The 26,468-nt window shown below is 41.4% G+C and overlaps 1 protein-coding gene across 1 annotated transcript in view; it reads left to right on the plus strand.

The window, feature by feature from the left end:
* The window catches only part of PHACTR1 (phosphatase and actin regulator 1), a 294,154-nt gene that overhangs the window by 10,844 nt on the left and 256,842 nt on the right, over positions 1–26,468 (plus strand). Inside the window, exons 2-3 of the mRNA XM_041475409.1 lie at positions 113–259; positions 1,914–2,060. Of these exons, the coding sequence (XP_041331343.1) occupies positions 113–259; positions 1,914–2,060 (294 nt within the window). The remainder of the gene's footprint in view (positions 1–112; positions 260–1,913; positions 2,061–26,468) is intronic.

Consider the following 26,468-nt stretch of genomic DNA (forward strand, 5'->3'; position numbering starts at 1 on the left):
CTTTTCTAGTATTTTTTATTATTATTATTATTATTCTTTTTCTATCTCTTTCCCCCTTTTCTATTTCTCCGTTCTCCTCCTATTCTCATCTTCATTTATTCCTTCTTACCAGCTCGTCGGGCAACTCTTCTCACTGTGCCCACTCTGGTGACAGCAACTTCTGAGGATGACATAGACCGGAGACCCATCAGAAGGCTCCGGTCTAAGAGTGACACCCCTTACTTGGAAGAAGCTCGGATCTGCTTCAACCTTGATAATGGTAAGACCACACCTTCCCTAAACAGCATATGATGGTAATTAAAGCCCTCTTTTTGAGATGGAGATGGACCAGATGGTACCTCCTCATTCACAAGCGATGTGGTGGTTCACCAGACATCCAAAGATGCCAAGGCTGTCTAACTACAAGCACCTGCATATGTATGAACGGGGATCGTTTTCAAAATTCTCCTGCAAGTGCTAACTAAAACTTTTTTTTCTGTTTTAGCCAGGGTGAGCTAGTGAGATCACACCAAAATAGAAGTGATTTGCAAACAAAATATATCTTATGTATTCCAGGCATCCAGAAACATGAAAGTTCTTGAGAACATTTATGAAGGGATTACAGCTAACAGCAGACTTGAGCTAAACCCAGTGTTACAGCCATTGAAGAACACGCAGCACAACCCAAAACCTCAATAGGACTAATTGGCAAACATGTAACAGAAAGTCCTTGACTCTGCAGGAATGAATAAGAGAGCTGTCCTTCAAAATTCAGACCAGCTAATGTTATTATCACTGCCTTCAGAGTTAGTGAGATCCAACATTCCTTCCCTGGTCTTTTTTTTTTTTTTTTTTTTTTTTTCCATTGAAGTTGACCAACACAAAAGACTTTGGAAGTACTGACATCTTAGTGACTTTAAGCAGAGTGGGTTTTGGTATTTTTTCTAAAAAGCCCTGAATTAAATTACATAAGCTAGTACACTCTTAGGTACATATTTTAACTGTCTAACTCTTACTTTACTTTTAGTACAGCAGTACTTTTTTGCTACACACTTTTTTTTAAAATAGCATTTTTAATTGTTTCTATTGCACTAACTAAACAAAATTAGAGCCCTAATGTGGCAGGCAGCCTAAAAACCACAGGGTAAGAATGTCCACATAAAGAGCTGATTACTAAACAGAGAAACAGAGATTCCACAAAACACCAAGCCCAGTCTGCAGCCGGAGAACGAAGTCTCTGGTTGTTGCAGATGGTCACATTTTTCTCAAAGACCTGCCGAAGCGACTTAGGAAGGCGAGCCCCGGGCTTTGAGCGATGGTCAGTTTCAAACGTTGAGTGCAGGCTCCTCAGTCCCCTTGGCATTTTAAACTGTCAAGGTATGGCACACCGTCCCGCTTTACGCAATGGGCTTGCCCAAGGAAGGAGGGCAAGGAGGTGAAGGCATGCACCGTTAGACATCCCACCAAGTGCCGCTGCAGCTGTGCTGTGAGTTCCGGACGCCCTGGGCTAGGAGGGAGCATTCGGGGCGCCGGGCTGGCTGCGGGGTGGCACCTCTGCCTGCCAGGCCCACCGGCGGCGTTCGGCACCTCAGCCGGGACCTCCCCTGGGGGCGGGAAAGGCGCTCGGCCGGACCCTGCCCGGGGCGGGGGCCGGCAGCGCCGGGGCCGGGGACACCGCTCCGTCCCCCGCAGCGGAGGCGGGCGGGACTCGGCAGGGGCAGCGGGCAGGGCCGCCGCGGCCGCTCCCGTCCGCAGATCCTTGACGGGTTTTCCCTGTCTCTCCCCCTCCCTCCCTGCGCTCCTTTCTCCCTTTCCCTCTCTCCTTCCCCGTCCTCCCCTCCCCCTCCCGCGCCTCTCTCCCTCCTCCCTTCCCCTCTCTCCCCCTCCGCCCCCTCCTCGCCCGGCCGCCCCGCGCCGCCGCTCGCCCTCGCCAGCTCGCCGGGCCACGCTGCTCACCGTGCCCACATTAATGGCGGCATCTTCCGAGGAGGACATCGACCGCAGACCCATCCGCCGCGTCCGCTCCAAGAGCGACACCCCCTACCTCGCCGAGGCCCGCATCTCCTTAAACCTCGACACAGGTGAGAGGCGGCCCGGCCCGGCGCGACCGGCGACGGGGGGAGCAGGGAGGGAAGGGGCCGCCCCCGCCCTCCGCCCCTGCCTGCGCCCCCGGGCTCCCCGGGCGCCGCCGCCCGGCCCTGCCCCGGTGCCCGCGCCTTCGCACCTCGCCGGCCTGCCCTGGCCCTGGCCCGCAGACCGGCTCCCCCTGCCCCTCGTCTCTCACCTGGGCGGGCCGGGGCCGGCTGCCCTTCTCGGTTCAGCCCCTCGAAGCTTCCCCTCTCCCAGAGCGCCGCCCTCTCGCCCTGCACAGCGTCGTGGCGCATCCCCTCAAGGCTTCCGCACTGTCCCTCCTCGCCAGGTGCTGGCATCCCTCCTGGAAATGCTGCCCTTGGTGTTTTGCAAGTCTCTCCCTGTCTCGCTCTTTGCCTTCTTCCCCTGATGGGTTTGTGCCTCAGAAGTGCAAGGAAACTTGCACCTGCGTTGTCCACTTAGTTTCATGAGGTCCCCAGTTGTCTCAGCACTGCCTTTTGGGACTCTTGATGGGTTTACAGCCTGATGGTTTCTATCAACACACCTCCAGCTCCCTGCATTCACTTCCTCCTGCCTGTTATTGGGATGAACCTCCTGCAGTTCTCTACCTGACCTTTCCTTTCCCTTTCTCCAGTACTGTGCCTTCCTCTTTGCCACCTCTTCTTCATTACTCCCTTGAGATTGAAGCTGTCCCCTTCAGTTCGTCCTGCACATGATGAAACTATCCTGTTTCTTTCCTACTAGGCCTGTGGTTTTCCCTCCTTACTTGACCTTTCCTTATGAGCTCTATCAACAGCCACCTAACTACACCAGAGGTTAACTGCTCTCAAAAACAAAAGAAAAGAAAGTTCTTTCTGCTGGTTCTCTGCACCAAACCAGATTTCCTCTATTTGGGAAGGAGGACAGCATGAGGGAGGATCTGTAGCCAGCAGTGATGCAGCCTCCCTCATGTCCCAGCAGTAGCACACAAAATGACCCAACTGTGTAACATTCTTTGATGCTGAGCCTGTGAGCTCACTGCCAGCTGTAAAGGGAAAAGAGCTGCCTTGGAGTTGCTGCTTGCCCTGCTGCAGTCTCTCCCATCCCTCCTCCCCCTTTTCAGCTGGCAGAAAGTTTGAGATGGCAGAGATGCATTTTCTTCTCCATTTGGGGATGGAACAGATTCCCCTCCCCCCTCCTGTTTTCCCTGCTGCAATTACACCCTTGGTAATGGCTGATGCGCAGTTTGGTTTTACCACTGGCAGAACAGTTGGTTACATTGTATGGGGTGTCATTATTTCTCTCTGATCATGACTTCTAAAAAATTGCCAAACCATGGGTAAGTTGGATGGCATTCCAGGGCACAGGCTGGAAGACCATGCCAAGTGCCAGGTTTAAGCTCTATAAAGAACTGGAAGTCAAAACAGAAAGAGCATCGCTGTGTGTAAGGTGTAAATAAAAAAAGGCTGCGTATGGTTATTTGACTGCTGAAATAACACTGTGCTGACTTGTGTTCTCTCAGGTAATGTTATGACATGTAGTTATAAATAGATAAACCAGCTAAGAGCAAGGCACCTTCAGGTCACCTGGTGCCTCACATCTCTATGCTGAGCTAGACATGCTGTCTTTGCTACAAGTCCCAGAGGATGTGCAAGTCTTGAGGTACCTCTTTCCTGCAATCCACCAAAGAATTTGGTAATTACACTTAGCTTCTTTCTGTTCCTCCCCTCCCCCTGGCTCTCTATAATTTGGGTCTTTACTTGCAAACCTGGGAATGGAATTCCTTAAAAAAGAAATAATTAAAAGAAACAGTACTGGTGTATCAAGAAATATAAATGAAAAATGTTGTAAGTAGTGCAAGTGTGTGTTTTCATTAATCCATCTGGCTGTGAGTAGTAAAAAAATAAAATTGCTTAGCAACCAGTATTGAGTGAGTGAGCCAAAAAGCAAGTGAAACATGCCGCTGATACCCACTTCATTTCTGAGCTGTTGGGTTTACTCTTCTGTTTGCTCGGAAAGCACAAACCAAGCTGCCTGGGTATGAGAACTCTCTAATCTGAGGGAAAAGCCACTAAAAAATGTGTTTGGCCACTTTTGCTCATGCTTGATAATGTCACGCAGCTCAGGCTTTCCTTTTGAAACTTACTGTTTGTGAGGTGCAGTGTTCTTGCCGTTACTTTTTTGCCTCTGTGTGTAGGGATGGGGGCGAAAACATCGTGTTTATAAGCCAGCCTGGTTTCCATTTGCAGTCCCGTTGCTGGTGTCCCTGCCGCTGTGCCACAGAGGGTACCGGGTCGCCCTTGGTGTCCCAGTGCCCTTCAGGCGGAGGGGCCCGACCTCCTGCCCGGGAGCCCAGGGCGCTGTCCGCCGCCCCCGGTGCTGAAGCCGCTCCGCCGGGGGTGGAGGGCGCCTGTCCTGCCTTGCCTTGTTCTCCCTGTCTGTCCGTGGGCTGGCAGCGCGTGTGTGTGCACAGGGGTGTGTGTATCTTTTCCTGTGCAGGGGGAAGGTGGTAGGAAGGAAGTAAAGCTGTTTCTTCAACCCACGGATGCAGTTGATGCTAAAGTGATGCTCGGGGCTCAAGAAGGAACCTCTTCCTTGTGTGCTTATTGCTTGCTTTCCGTTTAGTGCATTCCATATCTGCATTTGCTGCTCAACCTCTGCTTACAGAGCTATTTTTCCTACAGCTGTTATGAGTCAAGCTGCATTCCCCAGTCATTGTCTTCTGTCAGGACATGGTCAAAGTTTGGCTGCAGCAAGCAAGATCTGCTTTGCATCTTGGAACTTCAAATCCACTTTTATTAAAGAACCATAACCAGATACAGTGAATACTGCTCTTCTGCACCATTAATTGCAACCATTAGTTAAGAACTAACAGGTTTTTATCTACTTCAGCTGTGAGTTATAATTATACCATTACTGCTGTTATCTGTATTGTTGAGCAACTGAGATTGCAAACAGAGTCAATTATACAGTTTGGTTGTAGCATGTATTTGGTTTGGGTGTTTAAAAAACACAATTTGCAAGTGATTAACAGTGCAGCTTCCATCTCCCCTTGTCTTTCAATTATATTAACAGCTCTGCTTTGTTTGATTTTCCAAAACATACTAGTTTATAATGTTTGCTTCTAAATATTGATCAATTAACTCAGAATTATTACCTAGCATGAGTTGACAAATGCTGTTCGATTAGTTGTGCCTGGTATGGTTTTTTGTCTGGTGTTCCCAAACTGATTAAAATACCCACTTGTTTTCCAAACCCAGGGTTATTCTCTCTATTATTATACATATGCAAATCCTATTAATCTGAGTTATGTGCTCATATCAAGAGGATAATACTTCCCAAAGGATTAAAATTACCTCTTCTGCCAAAATTAATGTAGATACATAATATTGTAAAGCTATAGACAGCTATAAATTATTTTTCCATATTTGATGCTAAATTAGTTCCATACAGAAATTAATTTTTTATTTTCTCAACAACTTCCTCCAGTGCAACACTAGAGGAATGTAGAATGTGCTCTCACTTTTGGGTGGTGGTCTTTTGTTTTCTTTATTATGATTAGCAATCTGGCATTTCTCCATCTCTTAACATCCATCTTTGGCTTTTCATACACATCTTCTTAAAAGCAGTTTTCAAATTGTCTTTCTGACTTTCTGATTCAGGCATCTAAAGGCTAATCCCAAATTACCTCTGAAAACTTGTTCATCTGTGACAGTTGCCCAATAGCATAATCACTTTCCCGGTCCTGTGCCAGCTGATAAGTTCAAGTGGTTTTTATCAGTTTTGACCTATTACAGGTTTTGGCTGATTTCTGTTCTTCCTGTTGCAAAATACTGCACTTTTAAATAGCAATGCATGGTAGGTAGCTTCCAAGCCTGGTAAATTGGCAGAGGTGATGACTGATAAGGAAAGAGACTGCTTTAAAGTCACTAAATGATCCAAGATGTATGAGCTTTTCTCCTCCTTCCCCCTTCACGAAGCTGCTTGGGGAATCCCTGTCAGAATTTTATTTATGTTTGTTAGGGAAGTGGGGGACTACTGCACTGAGTTGATCTGGTCAGGTTCTTTTAGCCTTTCAAGTGTTAGTCATTATTGAAGCTATTTCTGTATACAGGTACTCTTACTCCTCCCTAGCCAAAAAAGAGTAAGCTTTGCACTGCAATCCTCTGCAAAGCTGATTCTAACAGACTGACTTCTTGTTAAGTAGTGCAAGAAGCTGTCTTTGTCTCAGCTCCTCAATCACTCAGGGAAGTCACCAAATGTCGGCTTTTGTTTGATCAAGGCTGATTGTGTACTTATTTAACCTGGGAATGGAGACTCGGGGAGAAAGCAAGCCAATTCCTTGGAGAAGGTGTAAGGCCAGAATGACTGGAGTAGCTGTACTAGGGGTCAGCAAAGAGGGGATGTTCCTTTAGAAAGAATTAGCTTCCATGCTGTGAAATGGGGAGAGGGGAGATTTTGAATGTGAGTGTATTCCTCCCATCCTGGCTTCAAAGTGTGTACCAGCGGTGCAACCAAACAGAAGCCAGAGGAGCAGCAGGAGTGCAGGAGCTGGCCTCTGAAGAGAGAGAAGAGAAGGGGGAAAGAGGTAGTGACAGACAGAACTCGATAGAGATGGTGCAGCCTGTGCAAGCTATGGAGCCCAGCTGGCTCGCTCGGCCCTGGAGTGTAGCAGATTTTTAGTGCACTGAAGTCACTCAGTAATCTCACTGAAGTAGCTGGATCCTCAAGTGATTTAAGTCATTTGTTGACTTCAGCCAGGGATCTGAGCCAGACTTTAGAAATATACATCTCTGCTACCCTTCAGTGATGAAAGATCTGTTTTATCTCTTTGTGGTGTGGAGCCACATGTTGTCTTGGAATGTGTTCTAGGAAAGCAAAGCTGAGAGGGAAAGGACTCAGTGGTTGTGCATAATTTTGCTATGGGTATGGAAGAAGGGTCCTTGTGTCTAGAAAGGCAAGTGAACATGTTACCATTTACTGTTCTTAAGCAGTGATGAATAAATCACACTGGGGAGAGGAAAAAAATGTACGTCAGCCTGTGTTAGTGCTGCTGCAAGCAGAATTAATTCACAGGGTGTAAAGAGGGAGGAGGATCCTGACAGAAACTGCTGAATGGCTGAGACAAATGTTCACAAGCTGGGAAATGTTCATGGTCGGCTGTTTCTGTCATGCAGAGCTGGTGGGCAAAGCCAGGACACAAAGGGTGACTGTTAGTTTTAGATGTGGGAATTTATTCAGTCTGGACCAGGCACAAATTTGAAATCAAAAGTGTCTTCCATTTTCAGTGTCCTGGCACCTTCCACGCTCTGTTTGGGCCCTAGAGTTTCTTACAACCTTCATGGTAGGCTGCCTCACTGTTCCTGTTTGTGCTGCTGTTTTCACTGCATTATATAGCTCTAGAGCTATGCAGAACACTTTTCAGGGATCAAAATGATGTATGATTTTGCTTTCTAATGGAAAGATAATGTTATTTGTATATTAGCCTCATATATGTTGATTTGTCTGGAAGGATATGATATATTTTGCTGCAGTGAACAAGGAGGAGCTTATGAACTTAATTTTGTTACTTTGTAAAATAAGAAAGAATATTTATATAGCTCACTGAGGTGGGTAAATTGTAAATAGGTGAAAATAAAGTGAATTACTTGACTGGATTTTCTGCAGGAAATCTCCATCCCATTAATTTTTAATTTTCTCTAAATCCCATAATTTTATTTTAAAGTCTGTTTTGAAGTTTCTGAGTTTGCCCCTAGTCATCCTTACAAATGATTTAACACAGTTAATCATCTCTGCAGTCATTTGAAATGATATCACATTTGGAGTTGAGTTATTTCTTCCCTGTTTATTCAGTATATGTTTGAATATATTCGTAACAAAATACTCTGCATGGTTTCATGATATATTAATAAATCCTCTCTAAAATTGTATTCAAATTTCAACAACTTTGGATTTATGGACCTCACAGATTAGAAACAATGTGGAAAGGTTAATCGGAAGAACATAATAGTGTTTTAAAAAATATTTTGAAATTATGGTGGCTTTAGGATTTCAGGTAGAAAAGATTGGTCTCAGCAGAACAGGGGAGAGAGAAATAGGCAGTAGTAGGCTTTCTAATATGTGTGGGAGGTTTTATTTCTTTTTGGAGAAAGATTAGTAAAAATGCATGCCTGGAAAATTTCCACTTTTTGCTCTGCTCTAATCACTCCCTCAGATTATTGTCATGGAGATCCTGTCGTACTTAGGAACCCAAACCACAGGTTTTGGCAAAGCATTTCTTAATGCCTTTATAAAGGGGCCTGGAGAACTGGCCTCCTTTGCCATCAGGTGTTGCCTTAAAAAACCTTGTGACTGCGCTTTAACTGACTGATGACTGATAGTCTTAATGCTGCTTAATTTGGAGTATAGCTGGAGATCAAATATGTGCCTGTCATTCATTTCCTGGCTGTTTTGCAGCCCGGGGAGCATGAGTACACATACCAGGAAGAATGAACATCCAAGCTGAAAGCCACCCTTTATATGGTAAGGATAGGTCATTTGAGATAACCTGCCCTTCCTAAGGGCTAAGTGCAGTGGCTGAAAGCACCTCAACAGGCAGTTTAGAGGGGAAGAGGTTTTATCAGCAACTGAGGTTTTAACTCTTGTACTTGACTTTGGAGACTTAAGAGAGTGACCTTCACTGTGTGCCAGATAGGAATAAGTTTACATGTTCCCTTGTTAAAGGGGAGAGATGTCCCTGCTTCACCAGCTGTCATCTAATAGGAATTTTTGATGTAGACTAGAATGAACAAATATGACTGAGGACAGTTTGAAGGGAAGAGCGAAGTTAGTCAAATTGGTGGAACTGGCAAGAGTAAAATGATAGAAGATCCATTTCTCTGAGTGCTGGAGATGTTCTCATGTTATGATGTTCTTGTGGCACTGCACATATGCACCACCTTTCTGAGTCAGGGCAGCTGACACACATGCAGTCAATGGCATCAACATTGCTGTGAAACAGCTTTGACAGGAAATGGAAGGAAGGAAGGAAGGTATGTGCTTGCTTTGGGATCAGAATATGCAGAGCTGATGCCTTGTAAAACTCTCTGCAGTGTGTGACTTTAAGGCTGCTGTAGTGCTTTGTTATTAATCTGGTCCTTCAAGAAAACTGATGCTGCAGAATTTGCCTGGATAAGAAGTTATCTGTATGTTTGTGTTTTGCTTGATGAGCTTCTTGGGTTAACACATATTCCTGTAAGCTGGGATGATGCAAAATCGTTTTATTTTTTTGTTTCATCAGGAACCATGATTTTCTTCTTGGAACTAGGTCTTTAAGGAAACTGCTTTTTTCCAAAACTTCAAAACTGACAGCCCTGTTCAGAATTATTAGCCGTAAAATCTAGTAAAAAGAAAAGGCCTAATCCTTGGTAACAGGTATAATTAGCTTTAATACTTAATTACTCTGAGTCAACTAATTGGTTTCCTTGGGACTACTCAGAGTAATTCTCAGACCTAGGCACATAAGTGTCTTCAGAATCAATCTTAAAGTTGTTTGTAAGTTTTTGCAATGTGACAAAAGTCATTCGTCCAGAAAGAATGTCTTGGGCTGTCTGTTTTCAAATATAAAATGTCAATGTTAATGAAATATTGTGTTATTCGAAGTTATTTCATGTGCTTCTGCTTTAGACCATAGAGTCAGTGTGAAATGCTATATTTCCATAGTGAAATAAAACTTGGCTGCCTTCGTGCTTTCTTGGTGATGAATGTTCGTGACAATGTATCTCTTGTGGATAAGGTGCAAAAAATGTCACTTTTAACATTTTAATCATATTAATGTGATGTATTTTCTATAGTAATACAACTTCTTGATGTAGTCCACTAAAATGTTTTCTTCATTCAGAATACTATTAGGGTAAAATTATTTATAATCATGCAATAACCATTTTTAATCATGCAATTCTGTTGCCTTCATTTATAATGCATTGGTGGTCTTATTTGATATTGATATGCTGAAGCCATAGCTAGACACTCAGTACATGGTCACCATCCCTAGGTTTCATTGTAGAAACAATGTTCCTGAATATTTAAAAGAAGATAATTAGTGCCTTTACTGCAAACTGAAATTCCAGTTCAATGTGTAAGAATGTGAAGATGACATCCAAAAAGAATTTAATGAGTAGCAAATTCAGCAAAAAGACAGAGTTTAAAAATTAAGTACTCATGTTTCTTCTGCATTCCAGATTCACTGTGATTTCATTCTGGTTATGAAGTACATAAGACTGGGGAAGCATGTGACAAGAGTTTGCATATACTTGTGTTTTTATATACTGTATGAACACATGCCATTTTAACTGTGATTGATAAGAACTGCAGTGCATATTTTGGTTAATAAGAACATTCTTGCTATGCATAATTTATGTTGCAATATCATTTTTACGGTTAGTGATACAGTACTTGGACAGACAGACATCTGGTTAATAGTTTATAAGCAAATTAAATACTTGATGTATGATTAAAATGAAAGAGAAATTTCATCAGGGCTGAATCTAATTCTATGCTAGAATGTTGGAAAGTTGTGTAAAGCCTGACTCAAGCTTGATGCCCCAAATTGGGAGGACCTGTTTTGATGTGGCACTTGTCCACCTACCAGTGTGTGCTTATTTCTGTTCTGTGGGTAAAAGGACAAGGAGTCTACTGACAGATTTGAGTACTGACTGGGGTGCATGTCCTTGGGAAGAATGTTCCTATATTCCCTCAGTCAGTCAAGTGTTGCAATGGTGTTAAGCCGTCAGAAACAGCGTTAAAAGACTCCCTTTAATCTAGTCCCATTTTGCTGCAGCTTTGCACTAAGCAATAGGAATCTCTCTCAGAACAGAAAATAGCCCCCCAATTAAGAAGAAATGGGAAATTATTAGTCATATTGCAATATTCCTTGAGAAAGATATTACTCCCATCTGACATCTGTAATGGACCTTTGTTTTTCTTGCTGAGATCACTGGTAGTGCAGTTTTCATATGTCATTTTTTTCTTCTGTCTTCTTTGTTTTCTTGCACTAGAGAAGTGCTGGAAACAAATGTGGAGACCTTGACAAGGCTGTGCTCGATGCATGAGGCATCTGTAAGGTTTGGAGGAGAACGGCTCTTCCCCATGCCCAGCCTCATTTGCAGGAGCACATGGGTGTAAAGGTCATGTTGTGCAGTGTGCTGGTGAAGAGGTCTGTAGCTGACTGTCTCATGTGAGCTCTCAGCTCCTGGATTCTGTGGAGTTGTGTTGTTGTTGGCATCTCTCTTTTCCTGTTGCCTTTTCCATTCTCTGGTGTTTTATCAGGGCTATGTATGTGGGTAGCAGCAATATGCTGGCCTGCAGCTTCTTGAGGGCTGTGCCTGCTGTCTTGGCAGAGATGCCATAGCAGCATTTGGTAAGTTGGGAACTATGACTTTAAAAGGTCACCATGCATCCTTAGGAGCTCTGATAAAGAGCTATTAATCTGCATGGTGCTTCCATGAACCAAGTTAAGGCAATCGTTCCCCAGAGCAATGCTCACTTCTGCTCTCTGCATAGAGACTGCTCTTCTGGTTGTGGGTAGAGGTGGAGAGTTAGGAATAAAGTGCATTAAGCTACTAATGAGTAGTCATTGTTTATATTTAAAGCAGTTTAGCATGTTCATCCATTCATGAAAAATTTAATTTTGTCTTAACACTTTCTTTGTTCATCATCCTTTATTACCTACACTACACATCAAGTCTTTTTAGATGTGCTGAATGTTTTTTCAAAAATCGTTAAAAGATTTTTTCAAAAATTACTTTTTTCAGTATTATTTTTTTCACAATGACTTACTAGGTTGAAATAGCAAATTAAAAAAATGAAAAGTAAATAATCATTTTAATTTTCTCTGTGTGGAAGAATAGCAAAATCTTTCAAAGCTAATAATAAAAAATTAGCTGGGGCTAACTAATTACATGTAAAATGATAGCCTATAATTATAAGGCAAGCAGAAATCAATATAAAGCTCGATTTGTAATTTAGTCTTATCTCAAGGCTCAGAAGAACAAACCATTCTGTGAGATAAATTTTATAAGATTGCTTCCCATAATATTTTTTTTAGCTAATTAGTTGATAAATTTTATTTACTTTTTAAAGAAAACAAGATAGGCATCACTGAATAACCTTGGGGTTTGACCTTGCAAGCTTTCCCCTCTGGAAGCAGTTGGTCTAACAGCTTTGTCAATATTAAAGGAGACCCAAGGGGAGAGTGGTAAAAAATACTTGGTTGATAAATACTATTACACAGATGGAATACAGCTTTTTGTTAACATGATTCATGACATAATAGTAGGAAACCAGGGGAAAGAACCACCAGAATTAAGATAATGCAGGACATGTGTTGTCATTAAAACATGTCAAGGCTTACTAGACTTAAACTGCTTGCAGTTAGTGCTGCCCTAGGCAGCAGAAACATGATGTTAGCAGGTACCCACCCAAGTGGCTGTATATATACCTAGAGGTGTGTGTCAGCAGCCTGAGGAGCATGCAGGAACCATCTGTTAACCAGCAGGAGTCTAAAAGGCTTAAAGTGGGCAGCAGAGGGATCGCTCTGGAAGTTGTGCAACTTACTCTCTCAATTACACAAGTCAGTGGCAAGTAGACAGGTCCCAGGCAGTGATAGGTGTTCCTTCCTGCATTGTAGCTGTTCCAAAAGATGTTTCTTCCATGGCTTTTGGCAAGGCTTACTGACATTTATACCCAATTGTGATTTAAAAAAGCACCTAGTGTTGAGAGGGAGCAAAGTGCAGGGCCTGCTTCTTTATCGTTTTGAAGATACATTCTGCTTTTAAATCTCATTCTTCCCTCTGTTGCTAAAATAAAACATGGTATCAGCTATATATCAGTGTGTTTGATAAGGCAGCACTTTGCTTTCATTACCGCTCCCAACAGAAAGAAAAAGATTGTTATCAGCAAGAGGTAGATGGATATACGGAGGAAGTGAATGTGGTGACAGTATTAGCCATACATAAAATCCAGAGCTGTTTTAGCAGAACATCTTCCAAAACATCTGACTCACATGCAACTTTCTGTTACTGTGTTAGTAAACATTTGGTCCTGTTGGTTCACTTATGTGGGACTATGACATTATGTGTATGTGTGCAAGAGAGCTTTAGTGTACTGCAGTCACGCGTGTATGGCCAATTTCCCTTGTTGAATGGTATGTTGTGGGTGGTTTGCCTGTGGGAACTGCCTGTTTTACCCCTTTTAGGATTTTACACTGAATTTAAGGCAGAATCTGAAAGTGGATTAATCAAGGAAATATAGGTTGGATCTTAAAGAAGGTGTTCTCGGTAGTTTAGACCAACTTTCATGTTTTGGTTTAGCTGGTTTGCTGTCTTAGAAAAAGATCCAAGGCTGTATATGAAGGTTCATCTATTAGTTTTATTAGATGGGAGGGATAATATTCCTGCTGCTCACAGCATGGCCCCATTATTCAGTGAATACAAGAACATATCTGTTGTCTTTCCCCTGTGTTCAAATGTGCCTGAAGACTCAGGATAAGTAATTTCCAACCTCCATGTACTTTCTGTGGGGAAGAAGCTCAGAAGACCTAGAAAGGATGTAGAAGGAAAGGGTTAGGATGGTGAAGAGGACCTGTATTGTGTCTTTCTTCAGTCACAGGGGCTTTAATAAGTAAGCTTAATAATTTTATTTGATAATGATTCTTCCAAATTTTGATCGAGACATTTTCTGGGAAGAACAGGTATTAACAGTGTAAGGGGGAGAATGGCCAAAGTGGTTTCAACCATTCAGTTACACTTTTTTCCCTGCAAAGGATTTTTGGACTGAAGAAAGATGTTCCTCTGTGCTAGAATCCAGTGTGCTGTTTTTTGGTTTTTCTGCCTAAAGGACTGTATTTTTTAAATGTAATATCTCGCATTGCTTCCCATGGGACATTATCAAACCAGTTTCTATAAATCTCTGTGCACAGAGTGTTTTATGTGAGACAAAGATATTTTTTCTTCAGATATTTTTTGCACCTTGCTGTCCAGCTGCATGTGTATTTATATATATCCTTGGAAGTTTTTATTCTCGTCTGTGAATGAAAACCTTGAGTGCTAATCTCTTTCTTCTGACAAAATCCTCTGATGCTTGTCCCTTAGGAATCCCCTTCCTTAATTCTGTGCCATTCTGTGCGGTAAGGGGGATGCTGTCTCTGAAGGGCTTATCCTCCCTTCTGAAGTCTGCGTCACAGTCATCTTTCTTTTGAGATTGGAGAACTGACACATTTGTAACAGTTTCTCTGTATTGGTATTCATACTGGATAGAGAAGTGACTACAAAATCCAGTAAAGGTTCCTTTTCAACCCTTTGTGTACTGGCTCAACAATACCCTGAAACTACGTTGGCCTCAGAGCAAAGGATGACACATGTATTCTGTGCACAGAAGTTTCTTACGTCATTGCCATATCTAGTTGCTGCACTTACATGATTTATCCTGTGAAGATTTGCGTTGTGTTTGCTATTACATGCACCTTGCCTTAGAAGCCTTTCCTGGCATCTTCAAAATTAAGTAAAAATTATGTATTTGAAAATTTTTTCAGGTTTCTTTCTCCTCTCTCTCCCCTCAGGAAAATAATAGAAAATATGAACAGGTAAGTTTCCTTTTAAAGAAGTTTTTGAGTAGTTCACAGTGGCTTGAAAACAAATGAAAAGTATTCAGATAAGTATGTCTGACTGTCTTCCTGTTCTTTTAAATAATGTGTCTCTCCTACAGCCCTCTTATGTACTAACATTTTAAGTCCCAGATGGGTAGGGAATAGTTATCTGCAGCTCTGCTTACTTTTTACACTCTATCAGAATGAGTCTCCCAAAATAACCCTTAAATGATTGCAGGGTAATTAAGGTTCACTGGTACAACAGTAACTAGATTTTATATTTAATTAGTCTCTCTGTAAAGTAGAGTTGCTGCATCATATTTGAAATACTCTTTGATGATATTAATGAAATGTCTTACAGGAACTTTAGCTTGATGATCAGTGCAGTTAGTATTTAAATTTTTTTGCGAATTTAAATTAAGCTTCTATTGCACAGATGATATAGCTTCTGATAGATCAACACTACAGCATCCTTGTTCAAATACATACATACTCTATTACAGTTCTGTAGCCATGGGAAAGAACTGCTGCCTCACAAACGGCTTACTGTGACTCTGGAAAGACCCATTTCAGGAAAACACTGATGCATCAAGATTTGTCATTAATAAACATTAGCAGTATGTTCTGAATTCTTCTCTAAATTGCAGAGGAAAATCTGCTGTCTGGAGACCAACATAGACTCACAGAATTGTTTTGGTTGCAAGAGACCTTTAAATATCAATTAGTCTAACCCCTCTGCAAAGAACAGGGAAATCTTAAACTAGATCAGGTTGCTCAGAGCCCCTTCCAGTCTTACCTTGAATGTTTCGAGGGACGGGGCATCCATCTACCACCTTTCTGGTCAACCTGTTCCAGTGTTTCCCCACCCTTATTGTAAAGAATTTCTTCCTTTTATCTAGTCTAAATCAACCCTCTTTTAGTATAAAACAATTTCTTGCCCTACCACAACAGGACCTGCTAAAAAGTCTGTCTCTACCTTTCTTGTAAGCCCTCTTTAAGTACCAAAAGGCTGCCATTAGATCTCTCCATACCCTTCTCTTCTCCAGGCTGAACAACCCCGTCTGTGTCTGCCTTTCCTCATAGGAGAGCCGTTCCATCCCTCTGACCAATTTTGTGGGCTACCTCTGGACACACTCCAAAAGGTCTGTGTCTTTCTTGTACTGAGGACCGCAGAGCTGGATGCAGTATTCCAGATGGGGTCTTGTGAGAGTGGAGTAGAGAGGGAGAATCACTTTCCTTGACCTGATGGCCATGCTGCTTTGATGCAGCTCAGGATGCGGTTAGCTTTCTCAGCTGCAAGTGCTCATTGCTGGGTCATGTGTAGTTTTTCACCCACCTGTACCCCCAAGTCCTCCTCCCTGCATCCCTCAGCCTGCATTGATATTTGGGGTTGCCCTGACCCAGGTACAGCACTTTTCACTGGACCTTGTTGGACCTTGTGAGGTTCCCATGAATCCACTTTACAAGCTTGTCCAGGTGGCTAATAATTTCAGCACCTTCTTGCTTTGTCTTGTATGCTTCAGAAAACTGTAAACCAGCATCAGTCTCAGTAAAAGTGTTGGCAGGATGTGGAGTAGATGAAGTTCTTCTCATACCTTGCTGTTAGGACTTTTGTGTTGCTGTGTGAGGCACAGACCCTGAGTTGCTGGAACACCTCTTCAGAACTGTTTGTGATTCTACAAAGTATCATGTGTAGAGCTATGCTGTGTCCATGCTCAGAAGCCTGTAGGGATCAGACATTGGAGAAAAAGGGGAAGACTTCATCACATCGACTCAAATAGTGCTTCCTTACTCATAAATATTCTTCTGAACCTCATGCTTTCTTACTCATAAATATTCTTCTGAACCTCATGCTTTCCCTGCTTGCACAATTAGTTACAGGTGGGTCAATTTGATTTACTAAACCAGCTTCTTGGAAACTAGGGTCACAGATATGTGTGTTGGATGTGCACGTTGATATTTGGCTGGGTTGTACCAGTTTTAGGAGTGCAGGAGTGTTCCCCAGGTCCCTCATCACGTAAAGTCACTGATTTTGCCTGGTGTCTTCCACCTCCCTTGGGCTGCTGGCCCACACAGCCTCATAACAGCTCTTAAGTTAGAGAGACTTGTGGTTGCCATATGTGCTGGGCTGCTTGTGATTTCTGCTCATACACAGTTTCTCTATGGGCATGAAAGCCAAATCTGCCAAACATTTGCCAGATCTTTCCAGATCTGAAGCAGCCCAGTCAGAGCAGTAGTATAAGCCTGCCCCTGGGTATCTGTAAGTCTGTGTACTCTTATTTGAATTCAGAGAGCATCTCCACAGAATATGCATGGCCCATCTGGCACATCCTAGAAATCTGTGTATTTATATCTAAGAAAAACTATATCCCAAGGAAAGTGATGCATCCCACATTACTATTGTGCTTGGGATAGTCTCTGGGAAGTAATTTGCAGCCGACCTCATGGTGCATGCACTGGAAGGAGAATTTTCTGGCCTGAGAAGGGAGCTGATGTGCCATATACTTCATTGTGTTATCACACTAGTGCACCAGCAAGGTGAAAAAAATCACTTTTTAGTCTTTCTCATCTTGGAAGTGCTAGCTAATAATAATTTACTGTATTGAAATATTAATCAATGCTGCAGCGTTAGATGGATCCTCTGTTGATACTGACGAATGATGTGCTGAATGAGTTCTGAGGTATTGTTCTGAAACCTTGAGCTCTTGTTTTTCTGTAGTGTCAGTGTTTTAGGGACAGACAATTCAGTGTTACTGTTGCAATTCTTAATTGTTGCAGAAAATATTGGTTATACGCATTGGAAGGTCAGCAAAATAGTAGAACAGCATAATCTCTGTGGGTCATTGAAACAGTTCCTTGTGGTCTTCTGGAGTTCAGGATGATTACTTCATTGCTGATTGACATCTTTAAAACATTGGATCTTTTGAATTTGTGGAGAGGAGCAAAAGAAATGGATGTAACAGCTAGTGGTGAATCTGTTTCATTGGGCAAATCAAGAGCCTGGATGCTTAAACTTGTATAGCAGTGAGAACTGGGTTTGGATTCTCCTAGATCAGGCTTACCAGTGAGTGGTGGTAGTGATGGATTCAGTTTTCACTGCTTCTGTATTTTTTAGAAAAATGTGGCCCACATGATGTCAAAAAAATCCAAAACCTCCTAGCGAGAAGCTTATTTGAAATACCTGCAAAGGTGAATTTTTCTCCTGATAGATGGTTGGTTGCTTCAATTTGGACTTGGTACACAATACTTAGAAACTCCATTGTAGCCTTAATGTAGCAGAGTGCTTACTTTGGTGTATGGTGGCTTTTCAAAATCTTATGAAAGAGCCTATCCTGCTCCCTAATTTAACACTGTTCTTCACTGGGTGGCCTGCGTGTAGTTTTATTAACTGCATGCTTTCGTGGAAGCATACTAATGTCTTGCGGGTTTTGGCATGGCCACTGTTGGTTTGCTTGTCAGAAAAAATGAATAGAAAGTATTCAAGTAGAAAAGTTCACATTTGCTCCTTTCTGCTTGGTGCCATGGATCTAAACTGGGATGGCTACTGGGAAGCAGACTTTGTGGGTAGAAGGACTTGGAGGGATGAGGGAGGAATCTAGCACAAATGGTCTGTCACTGAAGTATTGAATGGAAAAGCCAGTCTATGAAAAATGGAATATCTTCTGTCTTAAGCCCCTTCATTTTTAAAGACACATTCTAAAAGCATTTAAGCCCCAAATATTAATGCACATTCAAAACTGTATTTTTTATGAAGAAAATAGTAGTGGATGTCAGAATTCTAGCAGGGTTCCTTTAAAATAGTAATGACTGTCAGGTGATGCATTATCTGGCAGTTAATGGAGTAGCAGGGGTCCTGGTACTAGAATCTTAAATGCCAAGAAATAAAAAAGCCAAATGTTGTCATAAATACTCTGCATGCTGGTAAAAGATGAAGGTGAAACTGGAGATCCAGGCTTTACTTTTGTGCTCAGAATCTCCTTTTTCATAGAGAAGATGAGAGATAGTAGTGGAATGTGAAGGGTAAGGTAATGTTCTATCTAAAGAAGAATGACAGATACTAAACTTAAGTAATTGTGAGTAATAAAGAAATTACAAGATTTATTTTAATTCATGGTATCTCTTTGTCTACTTTAAAAATTTTTAATATGCTCCTGCTCTGGTGTTCATAAAACAACTTAGGATCTAAAGACCCAGAACTGTACTGAGAAGAAATAAAAAATAACCACCTCTAATCATCAGATTTGTATTTACAGTTATCTTCATTTAATGCAATGTAAACATGAAAAAAAAAACCCCAAAACCATTTGTGGGGAGAAAGAGAGGGAAGAAAGCCCTCACCTAAAGCTGAGAATGTATGTTGAGGACCTTTGGCCTTTTGCTTTAATACTGTTAAAAAAAGAAAAAGAAAAAAACAAAAAAGAGCTAAAGCAGAATTTTTGTATTGCTACTGCAGACTGGTTATTATATGAATCACAAAACTGGTAATCCTCAAAATCTGAGGCTTTATGCGGAGTCCAAAGGTAACAAACTCCAAGTAGCAGGTAGTGGCTGAAGCAGCCCTGTTTATGGCATTGAGACTGCACAAATGAGGAGGGGCTGCAGAAACCAACTCTGCCCTGAAACCCAGCTCTGTTGTGCTGCTGGTCTCTCTTGGGGAAGGTGGGAAGGAAAAGCACTCTGCAGCATTCCAACCAAAACAGAAGGTCACTGTTTCACCTTCCTGCTTCACAGGATGAGAAGACCTGTTTTGCCCATGTGGTCAGTCGTGACCTTGCTGAGCAGTTGTGCTCCTGCTGGGATGTGTGTCCAGCTGGGATAGATGTTTAGTCCAAGGAGCATTGAGGTCACTTATATGTCTCTGCGCCAGCCATGCTCTACTCTTGTCAGGGAAGAAATCTGCCCTTCAGGGCTTCCCTGCTGTGATGCCATTCTGTGCTGCTGCCAGTGTGGAGCTATCCCTTGAAGACACGAGAATATGTGTCCCTCAATATTTGTCTGAAAAGCACCGATACTTCCTTTCCTGTTTAGATCTGTGTCAATGAAAAAGAATGCCTGTGAGCTAAGTGATTGTAAACCCAGTGTGAAGAAGATGTAAATAATGCAAGCCTTCATGTTAAAACTATCTGGTTTTTTTCCAGCCTTTGCCTTGCTGGTCTGTAGGTAAGATTTCTTAGTGGGTGGGGTGATTGATAGATCTGGTTGGTCTTTTACTGAGTAATCCAGAATGGGTGATAGCAGTGCATCAGTTCTACTCAAATCTGAAAGAGCCTGAAGTTCATGCATTTTTCAGCCTGCTATAAATACTGTCTCATAAGTATCAGTGGTCCTGAACCCCACAGACTCTGGCATCAGCAGAAGCCTGCTCTGGCTTTCTTCTGAGTGCAGTTTTTAAGCTGTCTCCAGGGAGTTGTTTAGTCTTGGCAAGTAAAATGACTGAAAATCCAGTAAGTGATCTTTATGAGCATCATTTAAATTCTCTGTATTGTATTTGAATACTAATCCCTGGCCAGGCCTGTGCTGTTCTTTCTACTTCCTAGTTCTGAGCTAGTTCATTCTTAGTTTCTTGTTGCTCTGTCCCCTTTTCAACTCCTTTGGCTGGAGGCTGAAAGCTGAAGTGATGAAGACCCCGATCACAGCTACTCAGCTGCTGCTCTGCTGGAAGAGGTCAGTGCAAACAAGAGGGTCAGAACAACATGTTCATTCTCCTTACTGCAGAAATAAGTGACCTCCTAGGAAAGCCCTAGTGTGCACACACAGAATAAAGTTTGATGATTTAATGAAGGATAATCTGAAGGAGGAGGAGAGAGAAGATGGAGTTTCAGGCCAGTCATAGTTCACCTTCTCCCAGGCCAGTAGGGTTGCCAGTTAAGAAGGTACCTTTATTTATACTTCAACAGCCTTGTGAATGAAATAAGAGCATTTACCCTAAGGATAAGGTTAAAAAAATCCTCAAAGGATTAGGCTTATGATTAATTCTTTTGTAGATAAAGCAATGTTGCCTTTTAGGGTTTCTTTTGGTCTTGGTGGTGTATGGTTCAGCTAAAACAGAAACATTGTGCTGTTTCCTATGGGTCTTTACTACTTGGTAAAGTGTCATGTAATTATGCTAGTCCTTTCTTAATTTCATGCTTTTCTTTTGATGCTTCTTCATAAGATGACTAATGTTGGATTCCACTCCATTGCCATGGAAAAGTCATATTCAACCAGACAAGAGAAACACAGAAAGAATGTCTTGGACCTAGGTTTTAATCTGCTGATTTGCTGTACAAGTATATCTTGAAAAAACATACCCTCATTCATACATTCACACACATCCCCAAACCCTTCCCAGTCTATGACCCTGTTCTTGAAAAGCTATTTCTAGCCTTAATTGTAGTTTTTAAGAGAGATAGAGTCTTTGAGACATTGCTCCGGCAATGTCTGCTGAAAGACACTTGCTAGCTAAGGGTTCCTTTCAGCTTCCTGTGGTGTTTCAGCCTTGCATTGCATCTGGAGCTCAAGTACTTGTGTGCAGTGGGGAGAGCTTTCCTCTTTTTGTTATTCTGGGGTTTGGTTCATCAGAGTGCAATAAGAACATGAACTTGCAGGAAATTCTTTTTCTTTTTGAAGGAGAGATTTTGGAAATTAATACTCAGCCAAGTACCCTCTATTTCATTATTTCATTATTTCAATTGCGTAGATTTAACCAGGTTTAGTCACTGGACGTGACTGCAGTAGAAGAGACTGTCACTTTTGGAGAACCATTCTAGAGATGGAAAAGGAAAACATAATTCTCTTCACAAAATCTCTTTTTTGAAAAGAAATACGTCCCGCTTACCAAATGCAAACAAGTTAGGTACCACCATCTGCTGTCAGTGTAGCAGATCCCATATTAAGGAATGCCTGTGTGGCCATTCCATCAAATAAGAAATTAGTAATATATTTAGTGTAATTGAATATTTGTGGTAATGTGTATTGCTGATAATTCATACTGACAGTAAGCTCTGAAAATATCAACCTGAATATTTTCTGACAAAACTTGCCATGTGGCAAAGCATACATTTGCCTGTAGTCATTTAAAAATTGATGTGGTGTCCTTGAGTGGTTTCCTGAAGCATAGTGCTGATTTATGAGCCAGTCATCTAAAGAAAAAATAGATGTGTCTCTTGTGAAAGGAGTGTTGAATACCTTCCACATACTTACATTTCTATGTGTATATATTTTTAGTGCTTGTTGAACCTCCAAGGGTGTCTTTGAATCCTTTCATTAATTTTTTTTTCTTAATATAAAAAGATACAAAATACAGCTGGTTTCCATGCATCCCTCACTTTTTTCTTTTCAAGTGGCTTTTAGAGTTTAGTTTTCAAGGTAATTCTGTATATGAGTAATCTTGAGGTAGACTACAGAATCACAGGGTGGCTGGAGTTGGAAGGGACCTCTGGAGATCATCCAGTTCAACCCCCCTTTTAAGACAGGGTGACACAGGAAAACATCCTCTAATTGTCTTTGTGACCCTCCACTGGACCCTCTCCAGGAGCTGCTTGTCTCTCTTGTACTGAGGAGCCCAGAACTGGACACAGTACTCCAGATGTGGCCTCACCAGGGATGAGTAGAGATTCATAGAGATTGATAGAGTGGAAAGGCGATGAAACCAACCAATGCATAAAACAAAAAAAGTCCACCATCACCAAAAGAAAACTCCAAGAAATGGTGGCCACCCTGTCAATTCAAGTTCTTTCCATGTGGAAGCTCAAATAAAAAGTATTCACATGCTGACTAGAGCTTGCATTTTGCCTGATATTTCAGTTGCTACAAATCAGCCGTGCTTTATTTATACTTGTGTGTCATCCTATCAGATAGGTTCCCTCTTGCCTGAGAGAATACACTTAAATCTAAACTTAAATCTGTACCTTTCTTTCTGAAACAATAAATTTTGAAATTATTTTATAGACTGTGCTGTCCATAAAACAATTAGTTTTAGTTTAACCAGTTTGCCTTTATTTTTTTAAAAAAAAACATTTTATTTTCAAATAAACCAAGGAGGTTTATTTGCATTTGTTAGCAAATGCAGCAGACAGTTGTAATTTCTATACATTTCCAAACAAGCCAGAGAAACAATGTTTGAACAAGAATTAGTGAAATTGTCAGGCAGAACATCTGAAATGATTCACAAACAGCTCTTTTTTACATTTTCTTTTTTTTTTTCTTTGCACAAATCTGGATTTATCACTATGTCTTATCTGTCAGACAGGACATTTCTAGATGCAAAAGTGAAATAAATTCTTTTTTGAAGGAACAAATGGGAATAAAGTAGTGTTGCTGATATCTATGGGAAATATTCAGCAATGGATGCTAAAAAACAATACTGAGGCTGCTTCCGTGTTCAGTGGAGAGCTCACTTTTTCCCATACAGTCCATTGGACTTCTTCCTGCAGAATCCCAACCTTTGTGCAGAGAAACTCCTTAATCTTCTGTTGAAGTGGCAGGGATTTTGTGCTTTGAAAATGTATTTGATCAAAGAAGATTGCTTAGGCAGTTAAAGCTGTTAAATATCTTCAATCAACTTGTGTCTTGCAGGCTTTGGGCAGCTCTGGATTCATCAAAACAATATGCTTTGCAGTTCAATGTTATCACTTTCTGGACATTATCTCTTCTCCCTCTACCCACAGTCTGAATTCCAGATATTTTGAAAGCTTCTCAGTGAGGAAAGTGCCTACTCTTGCATTGTCTTTTTCATTCTGGTGTTGTACAAGCACTTTGCTGCACTCCATCACTGGGCATGAGACATCTGTTACTTTAATTGACATGGAAAGCTCAAAATTGGCTAGCTTTAAAAATGATTTTTCTATACTTGCAGGAAATTATCTTCTTTGAAGTTGGTTTGCCATACTGCTTCTAAATCTGGGAAAATACTGTTTTGCTCTTTTGCAGTTTGATTAACATTTATGAAAATTTTAGAACTGTAAGACCTTCCAGAATGTGGGGGGGAAAGCAGAATAGCCAAAATAGGAGGAGTCTGTAATCAAAAGCTTTTGACTTAGAGTGCTGATGAACTGAAAATACGTGCTGTTTGTACTCTGACCAAACATTTGTATCTGATAAAGGCTGTTGTTTGAGAGAGGGTGATGGCTGTGGAAGAGAGCCTTCCAGATTGTGGAAAGAAGGTTTCAGGAATATGATTGCCTTCTATGGTCGGACATCAGTTGTTTCATGCATGAAGTCCACCTATTTCCTCACTCTAGCTGGAGCTAGGGCTTGCCCAGAAAACCATCTAGTAAAATAATAGGTCTCAGTTGGTTTTGTCACATCAGTTTCTGGACCACCTAGGGAGCATACACATGTTTACACCTAGGAGGGAAAAATCCTATCATCTTGAATCATCTTGTGTTTAAATTGGATTACCTTACTGTGGAACCACACCTAAAGCCAAAGCAAGGGCAACATGAGGATAGCTTCTCTGACATCTAGTTTCAAAGAGTTCTCAGCATCAACAAAGTTTATACTTGTGTTCTTCCAGAAAGAATCATTATTCAGGACTAGGAGAGCCAAAATGTCCAACTCTCTGCTCGTGTAGCCTGTGTGATGTTTGACCTGTTCATTCTCTGCTTAGTTCAAGAACATTGAGCTCTTCTATGCTTCAGAAGTGCTACTGGCAGCATTACATTGGATAAAGGTGTATGAGGTTTTTTTTTGTTTGTATTGCATTTGTTTTCCCAAACATATGTAAAAACATGACTCATACAGCAGGACCCTGTTATTGATGTACAAACATTGTTTCCCAAAACTGAAACAAGCTGTACTTGCAGCTTTTACACTTTTTTTTTGTACATCCATATCCCCACTCAAGAGAATTTTGTTGCTTTTATCCATTGACTCTGTCCCAGTTAGAGCAACTAAAGTCATAAATGTAAGCTTAAAAGCTTGTCTGTGCTTCAGTTTTTCATTGAACTGTGACCCAAGGAATGCTCTTGGAACAGTCCCCACTTCAGTTAATTGTGACAGTTCTCGCCTGTGAAAGCAACTTGGTTTAAGATTTCAGCAGCTGGATTTCAACCATAGCAATTTCTCTTGTACAAGTACAAGTTAGAACAGTAACCATGCAATGGAAATCCTGAAAATCAGCTCTTCAGGCACTGAGCATTTAATTTGCTTGCTAAACTGTCACTTCCCCTTTTTCTTTACAGTATCCATTCAACCATAATTTTTTACTTCTGGGAATTCTTTATTGTAGCAATTTGCTGTTGAATGTATACTGTGACTCTTTTGTTATTACTTAAGGGATGGGTTTTCAAATTCGTGGTTTTCAATAGTAGGCATGAACTAACTAACAAATAAAACTTCTATTCACTTAAGTAAAACTTCTATTCACTTTTAACTTCTATTCACTAAGTATCAGCTAGGTCTATGATTAGTGCTTTAGAAAATCCTCAAAAGGAGCTGTAATAGGAACTATTTCTCAGGGTGTCAGAATTGTAAGGATAGAGGATTTTAAAAGAATTTCCAATTAAGTTTTTATAAAAGTAGTCTTTTCATTCATGTTTATTTGGACTTCTATAACTGGCAAAGTTGACTTGATGTTGTTTAGAAAATATGCTGCAGACATGCTGTTCAGAGTAGAAGTAATTGATCAGCCTGGCTCCTTTCCATGTGCTCCCGGTGCTTCTAAAAACTGTCTCTTTGAGCATTGTTGTTTTGCTCCACCTGGACAAGGTGCCTCCCGAAGACAGGTCACTTGCCTGAGTGAACTTTAAGATTATTTTTATCTCTATACATTCCCTGACCTGCAAAGTTATTTAACTGGAAAACCTGTAGAGAAAAATATCATGGTATAAACTTTTCTAACAATTTTTAATAATCATTAACAAGCCAGACTTTACTCAGGTTTCGTCTTCAGGAAGCTGAAGACAAAGAGGTTTTGCTACTTTGTCTTCCCATGTGGCTCAGCATGGAGAATTTAACTGGTAGTGAAGCTTTGGTACTTAAAAGATAATGTGTTGCTTTTTATAGCTATTGTCATGTGGAGACTGAGCAGAAGACCAAAGATTGTGCTTGTGTGTACAAAGGGGCCTCCTACAATGCTCTGTACAACAAAGGGATACAGGTGACTCGCCCTTTCTTCTCCACTCTCATCAGACCCCATCTAGACTACCGTGTTCAACTCTGGGATCCCCAACATAATAAGGACATGGATGTATTGGATTGAATCCAACCAAAAGGGATCCTTCAGGATAGCTAGAGAGGAACTTTTTATGAGGGTATATAGTGATAAGACATGGGGGAATGGCTTAAAACTGTCAGAGAGTAGGTTTAGATGAGATATAAAGAAGAAATTCTTCACTGTGAGGCAGGCACTGGAACAGAGAAGCTGCGGATGCCTGATCCCTGGAAGTGTTCAAGGCCATGTGGGTGAGACTTCTAGAAACCTGGTCTAGTGCAAGTTTCCCCTGCAGTGAAGGGGAGTTGGAATTAATGATCTTTAAAGTCTGTTACAACACAAATCATTACTGAAAAGAAAATTATAAGAGAGATCTGCTCCCTTCACTCTTGGCAGAGTTCCCTAAACTCAGTTTGCCCTGTTTTTGCCAGTGATGAGAGCAATGGCTTCTGACTATCCACACAATATAGCAATATTCTGCAATTTTACTGCCACTGAAGTAGTCCTGTGAAATAATTAGTGCTCTGTTAATGATATGGGAACTGTTATTTTATAATTGTTTCTATAAATTATTCCTCTCTCCTCCTTCCACACCTCCCTTTTTCTTTCTCTGGACCTATCTCTTCATTCTAACACATGCCCACAGGTACATCCTGACCCTTG

This window comes from Pyrgilauda ruficollis, unplaced genomic scaffold, assembly GCF_017590135.1.
Source record: "Pyrgilauda ruficollis isolate IOZ18807 unplaced genomic scaffold, ASM1759013v1 scaffold35, whole genome shotgun sequence".
Taxonomy (NCBI): Eukaryota; Metazoa; Chordata; class Aves; order Passeriformes; family Passeridae; genus Pyrgilauda; species Pyrgilauda ruficollis.